The 22679-nt window shown below is 42.6% G+C and overlaps 1 protein-coding gene across 5 annotated transcripts in view; it reads right to left on the bottom strand.

Moving 5' to 3' along the window:
* Window positions 1-22679, bottom strand: part of LOC147032319 (SH3 domain-binding protein 2-like) — a 126398-nt gene that overhangs the window by 25770 nt on the left and 77949 nt on the right. For all 5 annotated transcript variants that reach the window (XM_085869821.1, XM_085869818.1, XM_085869823.1 and 2 more), the window contains exons 4-10: window positions 18832-18961; window positions 17648-17750; window positions 16094-16211; window positions 14069-14130; window positions 13918-13988; window positions 12510-12611; window positions 11029-11503 (exon numbers count right to left, since the gene is read on the bottom strand). In XM_085869821.1, coding sequence (XP_085725947.1) covers window positions 11029-11503; window positions 12510-12611; window positions 13918-13988; window positions 14069-14130; window positions 16094-16211; window positions 17648-17750; window positions 18832-18961 — 1061 coding nt within the window. The remainder of the gene's footprint in view (window positions 1-11028; window positions 11504-12509; window positions 12612-13917; window positions 13989-14068; window positions 14131-16093; window positions 16212-17647; window positions 17751-18831; window positions 18962-22679) is intronic.

Raw genomic sequence — 22679 nt, 5'->3', positions numbered from 1 at the left:
GGGACGGGAAGAATAGAGGAGGCTGATAGGAAGGAGTGAGGAGGGGTGGAAGAGAGGAAGAGAGGAGAGAAAGGGAGGGGAAGGATAGACGAGGGCGATAAGAGAGAGAGAGAGAGAGAGAGGGAAGAGAGATGGGAGGGGGAAAGAGGTGGGGGGAGTGAGGAGGTGGGGGTGGCAGAAGGGGAGTGGAGAGAGAGATGGATAGATAGAGAGATAGAGAGATAGAGAGATAGAGAGATAGAGAGATAGAGAGATAGAGAGATAGAGAGAGAGAGAGAGAGAGAGAGAGAGAGAGAGAGAGAGAGAGAGAGAGAGAGAGAGAGAGAGAGAGAGAGAGAGAGAGAGAGAGAGAGAGAGAGAGAGAGAGAGAGAGAGAGAGAGAGAGAGAGAGAGAGAGAGAGAGAGATGGGTGGGAGAGAGAGAGAGAGAGAGAGAGAGAGAGAGAGAGAGAGAGAGAGAGAGAGAGAGAGGGGAGATGGGTGGGAGAGAGAAGGGTGGGAGAGAGACCTGATGGGGAGATGGGTGGGAGAGAGATGTTGGGGAGATGGGTGGGAGAGAGATGGGAGGGAGAGAGATGGGTGGGAGAGAGAGGGGGAGATGGGTGGGAGGGAGAGGGGAAGATGGGTGGGAGGGAGACAGAGGAAGATGGGTGGGAGGGAGACGGAGGGAGATGGGTGGGAGGGAGACGGAGGGAGATGGGTGGGAGGGAGACGGAGGGAGATGGGTGGGTGGGAGACGGAGGGAGATGGGTGGGAGGGAGACGGAGGGAGATGGGTGGGTGGGAGACGGAGGGAGATGGGTGGGAGGGAGACGGAGGGAGATGGGTGGGTGGGAGACGGAGGGAGATGGGTGGGTGGGAGACGGAGGGAGATGGGTGGGTGGGAAACAGAGGGAGATGGGTGGGAAACAGAGGGAGATGGGTGGGAAACAGAGGGAGATGGGTGGGAAACAGAGGGAGATGGGTGGGAAACAAAGGGAGATGGGTGGGATAGAAAGGGATTGGGTTGGAGAGAGAGGAGGGGAGAGTGCGAGGGGGGGGAGGGGAGTGTGCGGAGGAGGGGGCAGAGGGAGGGGGATTCCGGCAGATGTGACGACAAGTTTAACGTCCATCCGAGAGACAGCACGCACTTTGATGAATCACCCTGCTTGTGGAACAATGGGATGACAGTTTATGTCATCCGTCATATCTCTGTCATGTCTGTGTCTCTGTGTTTGTCTGTCTCTCTCTTCCACCCCCGATCCCCCTGCTCCTTCCCCTCTGTGAAGGGGACTGTTATGGACCGACGGTTTAGTTTTGAAGTTGGGGGGAGAAATATGGAGAGGTGGGAGAAAGAGATATAGCGTTTGGAGGGAGAGGGTGGAAGAGAGATGGATAGGGGTGGGAGAATGAGAGGGATGAAAGAGGGAGAGGGGAGAGAGAGCGGAGAGGGAGAGGGGTGGGAGATTGAGGGAGAGGGATGAGAGCAGGAGAGAGGTGAGAGAGTGTGAGGGGAGTGGTGGGAGAGAGAGGGAGAGGGAGAGCGAGAGGGAGAGAGGGGGAGGGTAGAGATGGGTGGGGGAGAGAGGTGGGGGTGAGGAGGGGGGTGGCAAGAGGGGAGGGGGGGTGGCAAGAGGGGAGGGGGGTGGCAAGAGGGGAGGGGGGGTGGCAAGAGGGATCACTCTCTTCCAGCAGATGTGATGCCACGTTTAACGTCCATCCGAGAGACGGCACACACATTGATGAATCACCCTGCCTGTGAAACACTGGGATGACAGTTCATAACTGGGTCGGGATTCAAACCCAGGCTAGATAGCTTAGAGCAAGCATGCGTACCTCTCAGCTATATTGCGGTGATGCTTACGAAACGTTTTATTTTTTAAAATTTGTATTAAACGCAGGCCATCGCAGGCAAGTGGCTCCTGAACATTGTTCAAGTCGATCGACATACGGTATTCCGTGGTGGTGATCGCTCTACAATTTTCGCACTAAGTGGCTTCAGCACTCCAACAAAATGGTTGATAAGGAACAGCTCACTTAGCACACGATGAGTAATCACCGAACCATCATATTAACCACACACCTCCCGGAGACACTCAAAATATCAACGATGTCTAAATCGTAGAAATTAACACTGTTATTTTTAACAGTCGGAACTCCTGCTAAGTTCAGTTCTGGAGCTTAAATTTTGTAATTCGGCTTTGTTTAAGAGATTGTTGATGCTATAGCATGTGCAGAAACTAAATAAAGCCATGAACGCTGGTACCTCCGGGCATTTATAAACATTGCAATGCATTCAGTGATTCATAGCTATGATGAACAGGCATTCGATAACACGAGTGAGGAAAGTGGGGAAAAAAAACTATGGTTGAGAAATTATTGCAGCCTGTACAAGGTCATGGTTGAGCACACCAAAAAACATGGCAGCTTTAGACCCCAGCAAGGAAATGCAGGAAACACCTTAACACTCCATAGAGAGTGAGGTGGCCAAGGATGCACCTGATAAAGTATATAATTAAATAAGGCCATTAATTATCTTGTTATGGTTTTGGAATTATGGACACACACACGCACGCACGCACGCACGCACGCACGCACGCACGCACGCACGCACGCACGCACGCACGCACGCACACACACACACACACACACACGTCCCCTTACAAGAAACTTCAACACAGGGGTAGCCCATTAGGAGGCCCATCAAGTTCTGCACAATGGTTGCCAAATTATGATTGTAACCCCACACATGTGAAGCAAAATTGGGGTTAAGCAATTGGTTCATGTCTGTCTGTCATCAGTTTATGATAGAGGAACAACTTGTTTAGATTGAATGTTATATTTGGAACAAGAATCGGAACATAAATAGGAAGAAAAGTTTGCTGTTTTACAGTGCTTTGGCTCTGAATTTGTCCCGATTGTGCATAGGTAGGGAGGAGTGAGATAATTTTTTTTACTCCGTCTGCCTGCCTGCCTGGCAGTCAAACAAAATTGAAAATCATTCCAAACAGGAAACTTAATGTTTTTAAAGGATGATATAAAGGACACAAACAATAGACACGAATAACTAATGTAACGCGTTATATCGGGTGATGCAATAGATGTATGCCGATGATGGTGATGTATGATACCGATTGACGCCGCATTCTATAGTAATCAATAAAGTCTCCATCTCCGAAAATGCGACTCAGCATCGTCTTATTACAGTGTATAAATAAGGGTGATGTGTAAGACCGCTTCAGTAGCATTAAACTTCCGGATTCTTTTTTTAATGATCTGTAAAACCTATTATTTTATTAAAATTTAAGTATATAACTGAACACTCTGTGGAGTATCGTGTTCTATATCCTTTTAAATTGGGGGATGAAACAAGGAAGCAGCACGTACTCTTTTTTAAAGTCTTTGGTTGTGCAGTAATACCCCGTTTTACGTTGTTTCACAAATACGTCATCACATTATTAACACCACTTCTCCTTATTCGAAGTCTCAACTCACACTTATGCCGTTTTAAAAGCCATACCTTTTATTCGAGCGTTTTGAGAACTTACAAGACTGATAAAGACGCCAGAATCCATTCAGCCATGGGCCAGACCAGATTTCGGTACCTCCTGGGTGGGCAAGACCTAGTTGTGATTTTTGAAATAATCCATCTCTATGGAACATATTTTGATATGATGACCATTGCTGGGTTGTAGCTTTAGAGTAGTTTTCAGATTTTTAAGGGGAGCTTCTATAGAAAACACACTTATTGTTATTATCGATCTGATGCTGCCAAGATTGACAACAAAGTGTAAAAAAAAATATTTAACAACTTTTTTGCTCCTGGGTTTTCTCCCATTTTTAAGTTACCTTTAACCCAAAAATTTGGAGAAAAAAAAAAGTTTTTTTTCAAAAACTTTAAAAAAATTGTAATTTTCAATTTTGTAAAAATTTGGATTTTTCACCAATCATTTTATTCAAAATTACATTATACAAAGGAGAACAAGACATGATAAAAAAAAATCACACAATAACATTATATTGGTTAATTTTCCACATGACGCAATCTTACGATACATGTGGAATATTGCACACCCGATACGAGACAATCAAATGAATCATAACGCAGCCCTCCTGCAGTTCTTAAAGGAGATCATGCAGTTCACCTTGTCCACTGAACTCCGATACGTGTATGCCCAATAAAATCTGCTGAGAATAATGGCACACATTTAACTACGAATGGTAGGGTTATAATTAATCAGGTCACTCATTTTAATCCTCATCATCTCCATCATCAGTCAGAGTAACCTCATTCAACTGCAAATTCTTCTTTTTTTCTGATTGCTGCATGTCTGACGTCTGCAGCATGCACATGTTTGTACATGCCAGTCCATTGTCAAGGCACGTACAGCTGGGCAGTTTGCAGGAACGAAGACACTTGCATGACAACAGTTCCCAAACTGCATCCGGGCCTGGAGGAGTGCACATCCACTCGACGACCAAATGGTCGTCATCACCATCCACACTTTTCGGGTCAGACACCAATGGCTGAGTGGAGGCAGCACTTCCAGATTGATGCTTGGTCGTTGGCATGAAGAACATGCAAGTGGAGGCAATCTCTACATGTTGGAAGCTGGCTGGACTCTACCTCTCCACGTTTGGCACAGGCAGGAGAGTTTGTAGTGCAGTTCATTCACATCGTCGGTGCTGGCACTTGTTGCATACAATGGCAGGTAAACCACTGTATGTTCTCAAACAGTTGTTCAGCGACTTCCCAGGATTGACCAAATTTGCTGAAAGTCTTCTGGTATGTGCTGTACTTTTTCATCAGTTTTAAGGCGACCAGCTTCCCACTGCCCGAGAAAGGACTCACAGTGTCACAACCGGTGAGGGAATGTAATCCAATTATGGCGTCGCAGAAGTTGTCTCCCAGTAAACTTGATAGTTTGTCAATGAATCGTGTGCAGTTCTGTATTCCATACAGCTGATAGATGGAGCAGGGGATGTTTGTTCTGAAGCCAAGGCAAAACACCATGACATCTGTGTCTTTGGCTGTCACAATGGCCGCCTTTGACCCATTCTTTGCAGTGTGCAGTGCACGCAGGAGCACACGAGTGTCTGCTTCTTCTTGTGTGGATCTCAGTTTTGTGACTTCCACACAGTCATCTTTAGTTATTTTGTAGCAGACCTCCTCACAGGTAAGGTAGAGACATCATGTCGCTTCTCCCTGAACTTTGGCAGTTTCCATTATTAAACTAAGAATTGCATCAGGCTGGTCTTTGTGCACGAGCTGCACAGAAACTTCCTCCACTGCTTGATATTGCGGCCTCCTGTAATGTTCTAATGCTGAATAGCTGTGCTTGATCCCTGGTTGAACCTCTCAGCATTTTTGAATGACGTCTCCCTGTAAACGTCAAATACCACATCAATCCTGTGACTGTGAGAACCCTCATGTAGGATAAGAGACATGGCAGATTCTGCAAACTGTGCAAATGTCTTGCAGTTGCCATTAGTTTTCTGCACCAAGCTCATCCCATCAATGATGCAGGTTGATAGGTCAGGATCATCTTCTGCTGGCGAAACATTTCTCTCCAACTCTCTCGTGGGTGCAGCATGGTTCATCTTCCGCAACAACCCATCAGCATTTGTGAGTGCCCATGGTAGAGGGCCTTGTGGGTGAGCCAAGACATCCATCATGTTTAGTTGTCTACTCTCAGCAATAAGGATTATGTGCCCGAACAGATTTCTCTCTGCCTTCAGTGCTACCTCTGACTTTCCCTTTTCCATTTGCTTTCTTTACATTGACATTGGAGAATGTCTTCAAGTTTTGCTTTGTCATCTTGTCATGGAATTTCATTGTTGGTGGATCTTCCTCCAAATGTATCTTCTTGAACATCTTGTAAGCTTCTTCTCCCACTTGATGAGCACCCAGAAGATATTTGGCAATATCTGCTGGAGCAACATTTCCTGTGGATAGGCTGACGAGTTCAATCCCTTCAGTACACAATGGATTTAGCAGGCTGTTTGCCACCAGGTCAACTAACGACTCAACATCTGTCTTAACTTTCCAAATGCCGGACCTTTGGCGATCATGATGAGCCATCTTGGAACCTCCTTGACCAAGACCAACCATGTCTCTCAACTCTGTCAAGTATATACCCCTGCACTCAGCTGTCAGGTAGTACGTGCTTACAGCTTCTAGCTTCAAAGTAAACCCCTTAGTTCCACCTGGGGTTTGGGTGTCTTTGTTCACAGTTTCCTCAATAGTCTGGTCGACAGGAATTCACCCAAAGGGGTTCATGGAACCAAGCTGAATTGAAAGGCCTCCTTGCATAAATTCAGCATGCACATCTGGGTGTTCAACGGGCAGTTGGGTCATCTGAGCAGAGTAATACGGAAGGTAGTATGCATAGTTCAGCCGGTCATAAGCGAAGCACCAGGGGATCATTGCATGAATAGACACCAGGTGTAGCATCCAGTCTTCCTCTCTTGATGCTCGAAGCAGGTCCAGCAAAATTTCGACCATGTCCAGATAAGACAACCAGAAACTTGAGAGGCTCTGACTTCCTCTATTGAGGAATGCTCGGTAAATTTCAAACAGCTCCATGATGCGGACACATGACCTGTTTTTGAGGACCCACTTCAATGAAGAATGCGATATATCTTTGCAGAGGTTGCTGATGGTTGTCAGTGTTTCATCAATGTTAGTGTTTACAAAGGCCTGTGATGTACAGGTATGTAGCATGATGCAACAGCTAGCAGCCAACTTCCTGCGATTAGTATTCAGGCCATTCAACGCAATGTATGGGCAGTGTGGTCAACAAGGTGTGTTAATCACTCTAAAAGTCTTGAGACATGAATATACCAACCATCACGATTAAATTGAAACTACTGAAAATTATACAAATCAGGGAAAACACGGTTTAAACTCAAGAATTATAAGGAGCTCTGGAACACAACGTTCACCGAGTCGGCCATTTTGTAATCCATACATGTATAGGAGGTCAATGGACAAGGCCATCGAGCCAATTTGATTGTTTAGTATTGGGTGTGTATTATTCCAAATATATCGTAAGATTGTGTTTTGTGGGAAATTAACCAATATAATGTTATTGGGTGATTTTATGTCTTTGTCTTCCTTTTGAAATGCAATTTCGAATAAAATGAGTGGTGAAAAATCCAAATTTGTGCAAAATTGAAAAATCCAATCATTTCTTTTTAAAAGTTGAAAAAAAGAAACAATTTTTGTTTTTTTTATCACAAAAAAAATAAAACATGGAAAAAACCCTCCAAAGCCACCCAGCAATGGTCATCATATCAAAATATGCAGCCTGTGCCTACTGGTTGCATCATTTTCTGGAGACACAGCTATGCTGCTGATGCAGAGCCCTCTATTACCAATACACTGGTACTCATTTCACCAACCTCAGAAGGATGACAGGCTGAGTCAACCCAACTCGTGTTAATTCAACGGTGACGGGCTCAAACTCAAGACCCGAAGATCTTTCGGCAGCCGCCTTAACCGTTAAGCCAAAAGCAGGTTTATATCATTGGTGAAAAGCAAAATACAACCCCTGAAGTGCTGACATTAGGAATGCATCCACCACTTATTCCATTCATTCTGATGAGAAAAACTCCTTTGATTTACGTCATTTCGATATTCGTCAAACTTTTCAGGAACGCATCCCCGACGTAAACTGGGGTCTTACAGTAGATGGATTACTTTGACTTTTTTTTTTTTTTAACAACTCCCTGACATGAACAATCCACAATATGGAACACAATGGTATACTAAATGTGCAAGGCACAGCACGACACAGGGATGGGAGACAAGTATCACACAGCAGGACACGGTATGCACAGAACAACGCAATTGGGTATATGCAAATGGCAAAGCACTACAAGTAGTGCAGGTACTATGTACCGTATGTGAATGTCACATGATGCGATGTGTTCGATGGGTAAAGCATGCAAAAATCCAGCAAAGCAGATGTGAATTGTACCGGACAATACAGGATGATATATGCTCGTGGAATTAGTCCGAAACATTACACAGTATAGAGTATAGGTGAAAATAGCAAAAAAAACTATACAAGTGAAGTGGGTACAAGTCCAGTGCATATGTGTGTGGCATGATACACTATGGTATATAGAGTAGAGGCATTGCTGATAAAGTAGGGTAGACACAAATGACACACAGTACAGAATAGTAGAAGGCACACAGTGCTACACAACATAACATATAGGCTGGCAAATGTGTTTGGCATGGCATACGCATGGTACAGTACAGTGAATGCAGACAACACTGTGACACAGTACACGCAATGGCGGATCCAGGGTGGGGGGTACACCGGGTGCACATAAACCCCCCCGCCCCCTCCCCTCTTATAATTATTATAATGTCACATGATCGTTGTGTGAGATATTATTAGACAATCAGCAATCGCATATCTTTTTCCTTCACTCGGCAATCATTCCGAGCCGTGATACTTTTGGCCGCTGGTTCTGTATCAATCCCTGCGACTCGGTGTTTTAATTATGGCTCCGAAGAGAAAGGCAACATTTTCTGGATTGTGTCCTTCAGGAAAGTGCAGTACAACCCTGAACTATTTCACCAGGAAATTAAAAGTTTCAGTGGCTACATCATCCATTATTATAATTAATGATCTGATGATCCGCAATGGCGAGTTTAGGTTTTGTACCATGGGTCATTTTGTGCTTGTCCGTTCGATATTTTCATTGATTTGTATTGGAAACATTTTGTGTATTTACAATGATGTTGTAAAGATCTGTCGCAAAGATTCCAAAATCTTCAGCTTTTCTTTAGAATGAGTTCGTGACGAGACCTGAAAAGGCCTGAAGGCCTTTTCGTCAAGTAGCTCAATATTCCCAAATCCCCCCCCCCCCAATAAAAAATTCTGGATCCACCCCTACACAGTAATACAGTTTAGTAGAAATGGGACAAGGCGAGATATAGTTTGGTATCGGCATGCGGCATAACATGATACGGTCTGGTCGACATGCGGCACAACATGGAACAGTACGGTGGAAATGCCGCCCGGCACAATGCTAGTAAGGAAGATGCACGAGAACAGCACAATACAGTACAATGTGAGCACGGCATAGCATGGTACGTGAATGCAAAATGGAAGATACGCTTGCATTTTTCTTAGAATTCACACTCCAACAGCATCCTCAAACCTACCTTTAAATCCCATAAGTTGAATCTACATCGAACTGTAATACTATGCACCAGATGTGTCACAATTCACAATTTTCTGACTAATTTCATGTGCACGTTGCAAAACACTTGTAACCCACCTCTTCACAGTTAACTAGTACACCAGTTTATGTAAACTATAGCTGGAGCCTCTCAATATGCTGTTTTAAAACTTTTTTTTTTACAAAACGAGCTTACTTCTTCTTTCACCAATTTTGCATTGCTGTGTTTTCATCGTAAGCTTGACAATGGAGGGTAAACCACACTAAACATGGTCCCACGGAATATACGCTTCAACAAACTCCCCATATCAATCTACGGCATACTTACTTGTTCTTGTCACCGAACCAACCCATCCACCCAGTTTTGTCAACTCATCCACAACTTTTTGAAATATCATGCTCCATATCGTTCTTGACCCATTTCTCAATGGTGATTCCGATTCGTTACAATACACGTGCCCTCTTGGCAACAATTATCCAAAAGCAAACAACCGAATATGGAAACGGGTACTTTTCGTTTCAAGACTCCCAAAGTACCCTTTGCCACACAACAAGCATGAATACTGAAAGTTTCAATCAATGCAGACTGACATCACAGACGCTGTTGGTAAAACTTTCATTTCAGTACCTTGTATTCACCTTCCGGCTCATTAAAGCACTCTGGAATCGATATACGACTCATCCTGGCATGTTTATATCGTCACCCGACAACTCGAGCTTATTTAGCAGTATGATCGTAAATGCATATCAATGCTCGGATTCTCATCCAGTGAGGATAATGTTTGATCAGCCTCCCTGACAACAGGCTCACCGCAAACAACGGAGTACATAAAGAATGTAGAGTTAACGGTTTCCGACTCCTCGGATTTGTATTTTGCAGATAATCCTATCAAAACATGTTGGCAAATCAAAATAATTTGTCATGATAAGGACAAACATTGATGTGAGTTGAAGGTTTTGATTTCCACCCATTTTTAGTCCAAATGGACCAAAAATGGGTGGAAATCAAAGCGTTCAACTCGCATGAACGTGAGATGCCGTCACAAGCAAACCATACCTAAAAATTGTCCATCTTTTTATCGACAATTAAATTATTATTTTAGATGGGAAATTTAACGGGCGATGCATGTAAAACGGCAGAATAAAGGTTGGCCATATAAAGACAGATCATTGTGACGTAGACGATGCTGAATTCAATCACCACCACCATAGCAATAAGCACATCCCATTCTCTTCACCAAACCCACAACTTCAATCATCTTCACGATATCAACTGGAGCGAAGTCGACGACGCTCCATCGCAAATGCCTACGCTTCCCAGCTAAAGCAAAGTTGAAAGATGGCAAACCGTTCCACCAGCAATGACCCGACTTTAAATTTAGAGTTAAATTTGTTTTTCCATTTTGAGCCCTGTTGTACATATTTCATGCGCTCCCCAATGTTGATTGCATAATATAGATTAATTTTTTTTTAATGTTTTGAAATGTGCCCGTAATTGCATTTTTCGGTATTTGACCTTACGACCTCGCTCCAGGGGAGCGGGATCAAAATGACACTGCTCTTGCACATTCTTGCCATGAGGTGATCATACCGAGCAAGTTTGGTGAATTTTTGCACAACCGTTTGAGGAGATAGCGTGATGGACGGACAGCCGATTTCAACATCCCCCCCCCCGTTTTATTTTTCAAAAAATGTGGGGATAATAAGATCATTCTCTGTTTCTTTCATTATGTCAATCATTATTAGAATTCTTACCATGCAATACCAAATCATGCCAGCAAAATACAAACCACAGTCAGAAACAACGTTACAATGCTGCACAAAAAATGAAAAGTATCCCAGATTAATACCTTCGGGGTGACTTCATATGCTGTGGCAATAGGGCCATTTTCCTTGGTTGCGGTAGATGTTCATTTGAAAGCTTCTGTGGCAGCTTGAAGCTATCAATGTCCAGAGGAATCTTTGGCTTGTGTGCGGGGAGTTTTGGCTTGACGACCGAATTATGTGGCTTTGGTCGTTTTAAAATAACACTCGTAGGTAGCAGAGGGGGCACGCTGCTCAGTGGATCATTGGGTGGGATTACTCTGGAGGATGCATCAAAAGTTGGTGTTTGAATATCCTTCTTGTGGTCCATTCGCATATTTATAGCATTTCTAATTTCAGGAATAAGATTAGGGGGAACCAGTGGACGGCACACATCAGGTGTTAATGGTATGCTGTGTTGTTGTATTTTGCTATTCCATGACTCAGGTATGGCCATGGTTATCCTGTTGGACTGTAATGTCTCCAAACTTGAAATCCGACACACATCTTGGTTGACTGCATCTGTGGAAACACATTCCACTGTTGTAAGTTGAACAAAACATTTCCCACACTCATTCGCAATGTTTTTAATCTGGTCGGGAATCAAACCTCGGCTGGAGAGCTCAAAGTTAAGCGTTTTACCTCGAGGAGAAGGCAGCCATCAAATCAGGCACAAAATACGCAGGATTTTGTTTCTTCATAAAATATTCAGAGCAATTTTCAAGGAATACCTGTGTATAACATGGCTCATCTTGAAAACATACCTTTCCCCAATTAACAAAATGAAAGCTATAAATTAGCTAGCGGTGCCAGTATTACAGTGCAGGTCCTGTATAGTGCTGTACATTGATAACAAGAACACATCCACAAAATGGATGACAAAACAAGGCAATTGCTTTCACAAAATACTCGACAAAAAACCAGTGCATGCAAAGTCTATACAGTATCTGACAATATGTGAAGGAGGCATCAGCATGATTCAATTGAATCAGGGGCACCAAACAACAACTACTGGATTGGATGTGTATGAAAAAGCACAACAGATCACCAAATACTCTTTTTGTCCATGAACATCAAGAAAACAAGCACAAACCTGCATCCAAAATCACCTTGCCAGAAATTACCTAGAATAAGTACAATTAGAAGATGTAATGTCTGAAAGAGAAAGAACTGCTGTGAACGCAGCTCCGACAATTGCAATTGAAGGCAAAAGGAAAACTACAAAACAAAACAGCAATGAATACACGTCAAAAATTTGGAGAGTTACAAAAGAGCAGGATGATTCAAAAAGGACAGACAGGAAATAAATAAGAATAGCTCATTGAATTGCAAAGAAGACAGTTGAATTGGCATGGAGTGTAAACAAGAAGTACGAACGAGAAGTAATAATGAGCCTCTTAAAAGCTGTCTTTCCTCCATTAATTTTTCACTTACAATCAATTGGGATAGGGTAAGGTGGTGTCACGCAAAGCAGTTAATTTCTTACAATCTCAAATGTGATGAGGGTAGTGGATTTGAAAAATTGTACCTGGAGATGGAGCATGACTGAGGTCCGACTCCTGACTGGATAATGTGTCATTAACAATACAAAACTCATCTGGTTCCAAGTAATCATGGTCAGAGGATTCATCTGCAATGAAATAGCAAGGTGTTTGTCTTTAAGATCCACATTCATATTTCCATCAATCTCTGCATGTTAAGTTGGATTCTGAAAATTATATTTTCAAAATGAGGGGAATATGATTGTAACGATATTAACTAGAATGGCACCTGGTGGAGCACATACCTCCACCAGGCTGAACAGTTTACGTTTTGCATCCCACTGATAGGCTAGATCCAGAAACAGATCTTCACCAAAATTTAATCAATTATTCCTTGTCACACGTCCAATCTGTCCACAAAGTTTCATCTGACTCCGCCGATAACTTTTTGAGGTGTCGTGCTATGTATCATTTTTGGATCAATCACTTAATGGTGACAAATTACTGAAACAATTCTTGGAGCCAGATCCAGATCTTCACCAAAATCGAATCAATTCGTCCTTGTCACACACCCAACATGTCCACCAAGGTTCGTCCAAATCCGTCCACAACTTATGAGATATCCTGTTCACAAACGAACAAACAAACAGAGACAGCACAGACAGACAAACAGGTGTGAAAACAACCTCTGTCCACTTTCGGTGGCAGATGTAATGATATAATGAATGAACTGGAAGGACACACTGGTTCGAATGAAAAAGGTCGGTAATTAAAGACATTCAGCAATATCATTGAGATGGGAAACATGACTGATAAAGATGATGAAATGATGAACTTTGAGATGTCCAAAGAAACATAAGTGTATTTCCAGTTCCTAAACAGAAGCAACCATATTATTTTGGAAGGAAAGCAATGTATAACAGGACTTTTTCTGACATTTTTGACAAACTCCCTTGCAAACAAGTGTTTGTAATATTCAAGGGAAGAATAAAAATAGGTGGGCTGTCAGAAGCCGATCCTAACTAAACTCCTCTTCCTTAAATGCCTTCCTTCACTACCTCCACCCACATCCTCCCACACTACCCTCCGACCATCCGTCAATGGCATTACCTCCTGCCAGATTGGCACGTCCCAACATGTAATTGTTTTAGGACAGAGAGGATGACTGGAAGGAGGAAGAAATCTATAAATTTCTCATTTTGTTTTATACAAACCATGGGAAGTACGATGATATCGTTAACGAAAAATAATAAAATTTGAGTCATGCCAAATACTCGAAGGCAGGTCATACATCTGAAATACCTAATGACATATATGACTAAATAATTCTGGCTACAGTACTCATGATGAGTAAATGGAATAAACATGAGTGTGAACGAAAGGGTGGACATTATCAAAATGAATACATTTAGGATAAATGAAAACCAATAGCGTGAGCATGCCACGACGTTATACCTGTGTCGCTGTTTTGTGAAAATGGCAGCGGCTGCTCAATCTCATCGTAGAAACTGCTATCAATGTAGTCCCTGAGGATCAGAAAGCCACGGTTAAATCCCTCCAGCAGTTTCAATCTCACTCCAGACCCAATTCAAAAATCATTTTGTACCTTCTCTCTGATTTTGGTTGGCAATGTTTCTCAATCTCTGCTTTCACAACCGCCATCCAAATCTGAAAGATAACCGCCCTTATATTCACACAAGTAATTTGAATCCCATTTGGTCTGTAACTGAACATATCACCAACAATATACAACACAGCATGTACAAAACATGTTCATGGGGTTCACAAAACAGTGGATAATAAAAAAAGTCCTCCAAAGCAAAAAAAAAAACAAACAATAAAAATAGACAATATTTTCGAAAGTTTCTCAATCGAAATTGCCTTAATCCATGACCACGTAACTACAACTCTCGATTAAAGTCCCATAGAACAATTTTATTTGTCCAGACGCACGTCTTCACTGGTGGGCGGAGGTTCTATTTTCATTCCTGTCTGTCTGTCTGTGAACAGGATATCTCAAAATTTGTGGACAGATTCGGACGAAATTTGGTGAAGTTGAGTGTGTGATAAGGACGAAATGATTACATTTTGGTGAAGATCTGGATCTGGATACAGATACTAGGATTTTTTAATTATTGAAGTGATTCTTCATCAATTGAGTGTTTGGGCCAAAAACGATATACTGTATCACATGATATCTCAAAAAGTTCTGGACGGATTCGAGACCATTTGCTTAGTTTAGAGGAAAGGTATGGTTTGCATAAAATTATTTTGGTTGAAGCAGGCAGGGCTCTTGCAAAACCTGTAGAGGCAGAGAGAGACCAATAACAAAAAGCTGTACATTTCCGAGGCAACAGCAGTCAATATTTCCTTGGAGAAAACACTTGCTTCATTTACATTAAAGCCACATTCCAGCATTAACTCAGAAAATGATGTTGTCAGTATGTACTTGAATCACTGGGGGAAGAAAGCACTCGCTGAGTAACAAAGGTCTGGTGAACGGAAAATGTTCCACGAAATGACTCACAAAGTCAAAGTGGTGAGGTACAATTGCGAGACCCACTGATTGTTTGAAAGTTGAAAAAGACTCGAGCAGTGCACATTCCAGTGCATCAGAACACTGAAGGGCTTTGTGATTTTGGGTTGGTGAAAAGCAAAGCTCTGAGATAGCTGAAGTTAGTGGAGGAGGGAATAATACAGTAGCCAAGGTGCTGGTCATGGTTGGTGAATTCCAAACTGAAGTTAACTATGGCTGAGGTTTCCAGAGTGGAGAGACATGCTGAGCGAGCTCCAGTGTTGTAATTGCAGAAGAGGGTTCAACAGCAATTGTGACTATGTGATTGAGATTAGCCATAATAAACCCACTCCCCTGTGTGAGCTCATCTTAAAGTGAATGGTGCGAACAGTCACTGTGGTGTTCCTTTGCCTAAATTGTGGTGCAATGTATTCCATAATTTGAAGAAAAGCCTTACCTGTGTTTCAATATCCCAACAGGTGCCAAAGATGTTTTCTCCTGCGATGCATATGTCAAGGATGTCCACATCCTGCTGTTCTATTCCTTAATCCACAATACACTCGAGTCTTCCCACTACAACTGATTATGAAACTAATGCCATCTGAACATGTCACTGTGCCACAGCAGTCTATGGAGCAACAGATGCTGGTTGTCATTCGACAGCCTTCAAGAACTACATTTTCTGTCTTCCTGTTTGTGTGGGCCTGATACGCTACTATCACTGCCGCTCATTATTTTAACATCCAAGCTGTTCATTTTCTTGATTTGGACCATGATGCTCACCGAGGGGGACATGGTTCACTGGAGTTCCTTCCAAAGAGGGAATGTGCCATCATGACCCCCATTCATGTGACAACACGTTAATATTGAAGCTCCAGCATGAGTAGTAGAAAATATTTTCAAAATAAAACAACAAAACAAACAGCAGTTTTTATCGTATCGATTCATCGGGAAATTAACCCACAAGGAGACAGTTCCGAAGCGAGCTTGATACAGAGAATGTTGATATTCATCTTTTGGCAGAAGTTAAGCTCAAATAAATCAGATTTCGTTCTATCCATGATAATCATTACAATTGATATGGTTCATATCATTATTCTCATCAGTTGATATTACCTTTCTTTCGTTCTCATTGGCGGCAGAGAAGAGCCAGGTGCGTGAGTTAGCCTTGCTATGTACCAACTTGAATGGGAATAGAATTTCAGGCGTTTCCTCATCTGTTGCACGAAGCACTCTGGGAAGCGCAGACAAGATTTTCAGCAGGCATTAGAAAATGATTAAGCATCCAAATCAGGATTGATTCTTAACTAACAGTTACAATAAAGTCAGAGAGCTTGAATAATGCTCTGAGGCTGTCTATATATACAGTATACAGGGTGGTCCAAAATGATGGTCAACTTTTCAAACAGTTGTCACCATCTTACTAATGTGACCCTCTTTTTTTTTATGTCACTGAAAGAACAAGGTTTAAAGTTTTTTTTTTTCCAGAAAAGCTTCAACCATGTTGAACAATTTTTCTGTGCCCCCACTCATTCGAAAGACACATTTTGCGATAAAGTCATACGTTTCTACACAAAGGCAGTTTTATAGGTTTAATACAAATGCAAGAATTCCACAATACAGGACCATCAAATGTATTGGTGAAAGTTGAGAGACACTGGAAATGTGAAAGACCAAACTAAAAAAAAATAAAATAAAAAGTGTTCAAAAACATTCAGCGAGAACATCCAACAAGATAAGGCTGGAAGAGAAGCTTTGTAGGCTTCTCCCAAAAAGTTGATATGCCGATTTGCACAGATGGTGGGAACTTCTTACAAGACCACTGACAGAATCATCTTCCTGCAAGATGGTGCACCACCGCATACGTCTAATGTTGCTTTGGAGTTTTTGAGAAGACTTGGGTGATTGACTCATTTATTGACGAATGGACAAACCACAGCCTCCCTCCTCCCCAGATCTGTCTTCTCTCGACGAATACCTATGAACGCCCATCAAAGCTAAAGTCGAGGAAATCAACCCACACACAACTGCAGGGGTTGAAAAATAACATCAGACGGGAAGTCAGATGCATACCAGCTCCAGTTCTCAGCCGAGTCATCAACTGTCATCCTGTTGTCAGGTGTCAGGTGTCAGGTGTGGCAGCTGTCATCCAGGTGTGGTGCTTGGATTGAGCACTTCATTAACTACTAATGATATCACTCCTTACTGCCTGTTGAAGCATTCTTTCACTATAATAAACAAAAATTTAACTAAGCTGTGTATTATTAAACAAAAATGAAACAAAAAAAATTGTCGTTAAATAAAAAGTTGAATGCCCCGGTTAGAATAGGTGTACCATATCCCTGTGTCATAAGAGGCGACCAGGGTTGCGTCAGGAAGGGCATCCGGCGTAAAACCTGTGCCAAATCACGATGCGGATCATACGGATGATCCGCTGTGGCGACCCCTAACGGGAGCAGCCGAAAGAAGAAGAAGAAAGAAATAAAAAGTTGAACATCATTTTAGATATGTAAAGTGGGGAAGTGGAACATGAAGGGAGGGAAGAGGTACCTTTAAAAAGGTAATGGAAAAGAAGAAAAGTGAAAAGTTGAATGAAACATTCTTTTGTGAGACAGCAAAAACGAACGACTCATACTTTCAAAATTAATCCGTGAAAACAGTGTGACTTACCGATTGTAACCACGCAATGAAAAAGCTCCACGGGGTTGCTTTGATGAACTGTTCTTGAAGTAGTAAAGGCATCCTCGATGTACAATGACATACCGCAGAGGCCCTGCAACCATAAATACATAATGTGAATTGTCACTCGCAATTACAACAATTTGGCTAAAACCGTGACTATACTCAAAGTGATGTGTGGGTGCAGATCCTGATGTAATGGGAAAAAAATGAGAGTGTAGAAGGAAGCCAAGCAAACAGCTATTTAAAGGATGTGCATTAAAAAATATATGGAGGACTAAACAATAGTAGTTGGCACCATGTTCAGAATGATACATTGGCGGTTACATATATATGTACAATGCATGATGAGTGCTTATTAGCCCCTGTTGGACCTAGTCTGAAAGGGGGGCTTATGGATTTGGTCTCGATTTTCATGTCCATGCGTGCATGCGCAACCATATCTTGGATATGTATGGACCAATTTTATTCGTACTAAGTGCAAAGCCAACACATGATGGTATACATATGCACATCATTTTTTTTCGACATCAGATCCAAGATGGCCGACTGGTGGCCATTTTAGTTGTCAAAAAAAAAGCCCCGTGTCGAACACGTCCTCAACCATTTCTTGGACAGACATTTACTGATCTTGTTCAAACTTGGCACACATAAAATGAATGATGGCTTGCATATGCATGTCAATTTTTTCGAGATCAGATCCAAGATGGCCGACTGGTGGCCATTTTGTTACTTAAATGTGTCCCAAAATATTTCTCAGATATGCATGTTCCGATTTTGTTCAAACTTGGCACAAACACAGTCCATGAAGGCATACACGTGCACCTCACTTTATTTTGCGATCTGATTAAAGATTTTCGACTGGTAGACTGGCAGCCATTTTAGTTGTACATAAATATGGGCTAGCCTTTTAATTCCGTACAGCAAAATTACTAAAACAACAGAAGCTATGACATTTTATGTAATTTTTTTTTTAACTTGTTTAACAACCTTTTATTTGCTTATTTTAGCTTTAAAAACTTTTATACAGACGAGATTATGAATGAGTCTGTTAAATAAATGAATTAATCTACTCGTCCTCAAAAAAGGACAAAAAAAGTTAAATTCACAGTGAACATGCAAATTCTGGGCTTCGGTGAAGTTATCGAAGTAATAATTAATGAAGTAAAACATACAATTTCGGAATGACATCTGCACCCCTCCCTTCTTGTTGAGATATCCAGAGTGGGTGACTTTCTCAGGTGAGGTGAGAAGCTGTTGGGCTCCAAAATTAAGCCGTGGTTTTGGCCAATCAGAGCTGTCCATCTGCAAAAGTAAAAGATCCTGTTAACCATAAAATGTATTCCAATTCCTCGACATTCTTAGCTCTATTTCTCACTGCCTCTACACTAACATTAACCCTTGCATGGAGTTTGCATATACCATGTTCATGGATTGAACTAAAATTGGAAAAAATGACAGTCTACCGAACACCTCCAAAAGAAAATCCCGAGAAACACTATCAAAGGCTTTATGACGATTTCAAACGAAGAACGGGCATTTTTGGGGATCTGGATTTAGCAAATTCTAAACTCAAGCAAACAAATTCAAATGTCAGAGGCTCTGATTCTGAAATCCACTCCTTTGATGTATTCCCAGGCTGGTAGAATGGCCGAGGTGTATGCACACTCGCCTCTAAGCTGTCTAGCCTTGGTTCTAATCCTGATCCAGTTATAAACTGTCATCCATGTGTTTCACAGGCAGGGCGATTCATCAATGTGTGTGCTGTCCCTCAGATGGACGCCGTTAAACTGGCATCTTGTCTGCCGGCATTACTTGGTGGATGTTAAAGATCTCATGGTGTCATTCATGGGGTAGGTGAGCTATCGCTGGCACCAAGGCCAAATTCCAAATGTCTGCCCGAACCGACAGAGAGCATTGTATCAGTGGCAAAGCCATGCCCTCAGCCAATGATGCTACCATACAGCCTCGTGTGCTGCATACGAAAGATGTATTCCCAGAACCATAGCTGCAAATTTCCCAAAACGAATGAGTTAAAGCCCTGCTATTATTATATAATCACAATTGAGTAAGGAAATAGGTCACCAATTTACGATCCTCACCAAATCACCTTTCTTACGGAGCAACTGAATCACAATATTTGATAGAGATAATGGCATACACATAAAAAAAGGACCTCATTACACACCTTGCAAAGGAACCCTTCATATTATTAGAAAACCTAATAAAACTCGTTGGGGTTAGCATCACGTGTGCGTGTGTGTGTGTGTGTGTGTGTGTGTGTGTGTGTGTGTGTGTGTGTGTGTGTGTGTGTGTGTGTGTGTGTGTGTGTGTGTGTGTGTGTGTGTGTGTGTGTGTGTGTGTGTGTGTGTGTGTTCTTTTAGATGATAAACGTCCACCCAACATCCTCAACCCCAATTCATCCCACAGATCCCTATTAGGAGCATAGTAAAAGAATCCATCCAAAAATAACTCTTTGTGTTCCACAACATAGTCCCTCTGACTCGATCTTTCTGTACAGAAAGCTGTTTAAGGTAATCAATGAGTTTAGGATCACATGAAAGTTGCTGTTTGTCCACAATCAGGTTAAATTTGCTGTGACCTCTTTATTGAGGTGTGTTAAAAAAAAAAAAAAAAAAAAAACAAGAGGAGCACTTCATCCAGATCCATTAGACTGAATATAACCTTGCGTTCCAGGAATCAGAAAAAAGTGAAGTTCACACTTAACCCTCTGAATGTCACAAATGTTGACCGAAGTTACAAATGGGTATAAATCTGCCAACTTTTTGCAAAGGTGCCGTACCATAATGACCAATGAGCAGTCTGATGCAGCAAACATACATGCAGTAGAAATTTACGATTTTCCATGACGCATTTATAACTTTGTTTTGACTGCTCTGATAAGTCACCCAGAATACACGACTTTCAAAATGACGTAATCTCCCCCAGATTGCTCAGCATACATGTGCAGCAATCCCGAGTAACGAAGTAAATTGGGGAGGCCTGGACATACTTCATACGCCTCTCAGATAAGGATTATGGAATAAAATGACTCAAAAAACTACAAAAGAAACTGGAAGTACTTGTAAGCACACCTGCGAGAACGGGGTGTGCTTCTGCACAACAAAACAGTTGGAAAACTTCCTGTTCAACCCGTCCAAAAGTTGATATCTTGCATTGCTTTTTGTAAAAACTCTCAGCAATATGCGCCCATGAAAGGCCAAATGTTCACTAATGAATCGAAATTTGCAGGTTGTATGAGAATGATGCAGAGGTAGATACGTGCTATCCAAATAAACCTTTGTGTTCTTAATACCAAGAGGAAGGTTATATCTGGGGTTTGTTGATGCACAGGGGAAATTTAAAATGATGATCTTCTTCTTCTTTCAGCTGCTCCCGTTAGGGGTCACCACAGCGGATCAACCGTCTCCATTTCGCTCTATCCTCCACATCTTCCATCGACACTCCAACCACCCGCATGTCCGCCCTCACCGCATACATGAACCTCTTCTTTGGCCTTCCTCTTCTCCTCCTGCCTGGCGGCTCCATCTTCAGCATCCTTCTCCCAATATACTCCGCTTCCCTCCTGTGCACATGTCCAAACCATGTCAATCTCGCCTCTCTCACTTTGTCTCCAAACCGTCCAACCTGCGCTGTCCCTCTAATATACTCATTCCTTCTCCTGTCCATCCTCATCACTCCGAACGAGAATCGCAGCATCTTTCACTCTGCCACCTCCAGCTCCGCTTCCTGTATTTTTGTTCGCGCCACCGCCTCCAAACCATACAACATAGCTGGTCTCACTTCCGTCTTATATACTTTCCCCTGAACTCTTGCAGCTACCCTTCTGTCACAAATCACTCCTGCAACTCTTCTCCACCCACTCCATCCTGCCTGCACTCTCTTTTTCACTTCTCTCCCACACTCTCCGTTACTTTGTACAGTTGATCCCAAGTATTTAAACCCATCCACCTTCCCCACCTCAACTCCTCGTAACTACACCATACCACCACCCTCCCTCCCTCTCATGCACTCCATCTTACTCCTACTGACTATCATTCCCCTTCTCTCCAGTGTGTACCTCCACCTCTCAAGGCTCGCCTCAGCCTGCTCCCTACTCTCCCTACAGATCATGATGTCATCCGCGAACATCATAGTCCATGTGTGTGAGAACTGGATCAGATCCAGTCTGATCTCGTCCGTCAACCTGTCCATCACCATTGCAAACAGGAAAGGGCTCAGACTCGATCCTTGGTGCAATCCCACTTTTACCTTAAACCGGTCCGTCATTCCTACCGCACACCTCACCGCTGTCACACTGTCCTCATACATATCCTGCACAATCCTCACATACTTCTCCACCACTCCCGACTTCCTCATACAATGCCACAACTCCTCTCTTGGCACCCTATCATAAGCTTTCTCTAAATCCACAAACACACAATGTTACTCCTTCTGGCCTTCCCTATACTTCTCCATCAACATTCTCAAAGCAAACATCGCATCAGTGGTGCTCTTTCCTGCTCACAGATCGTCACCTCTCCTCTCAACTGAGCTTCCACGACTTTTTCCCACAACTTCATGGTGTGGTTTAACAAATTTATCCCTCTGTAATTTCCACAGCTCTGCACATCACCCTTATTCTTGAAAATCGGAACCAGTACACTTAATCTCCACTCCTCCGGCATCCTCTCACTTTCCAAGACTTTATTAAACAATCTGGTTAACAACCCCACTGCCATCTCTCCTAAGCACTTCCATGCCTCCACTGGTATACCATCTGGGCCAACCGCCTTTCCACTTTTCATAGTCTTCATAGCAGTCCTCACTTCATCCTTACTGATTCACCCCACTTCCTGATTCACAATCTCCACCTCTTCCAACCTTCTCTCTCTCTCATTTTCTTCATTCATCAGCTCCTCAAAGTACTCCATCCACCTTCTCAACACACTCTCCTCGCTCGTCAGCACATTCCCATTTACGTCCTTTATCACCCTAACCTGCAGCACATCCTTCCCAGCTC

The sequence above is a fragment of the Eptatretus burgeri genome, chromosome 2 (genome assembly GCF_056783735.1).
Source record: "Eptatretus burgeri isolate ZD-2024b chromosome 2, Ebu_testis_v1, whole genome shotgun sequence".
Lineage (NCBI taxonomy): Eukaryota > Metazoa > Chordata > Myxini > Myxiniformes > Myxinidae > Eptatretus > Eptatretus burgeri.
This window is presented reverse-complemented; position numbering and strand designations above follow the sequence as displayed.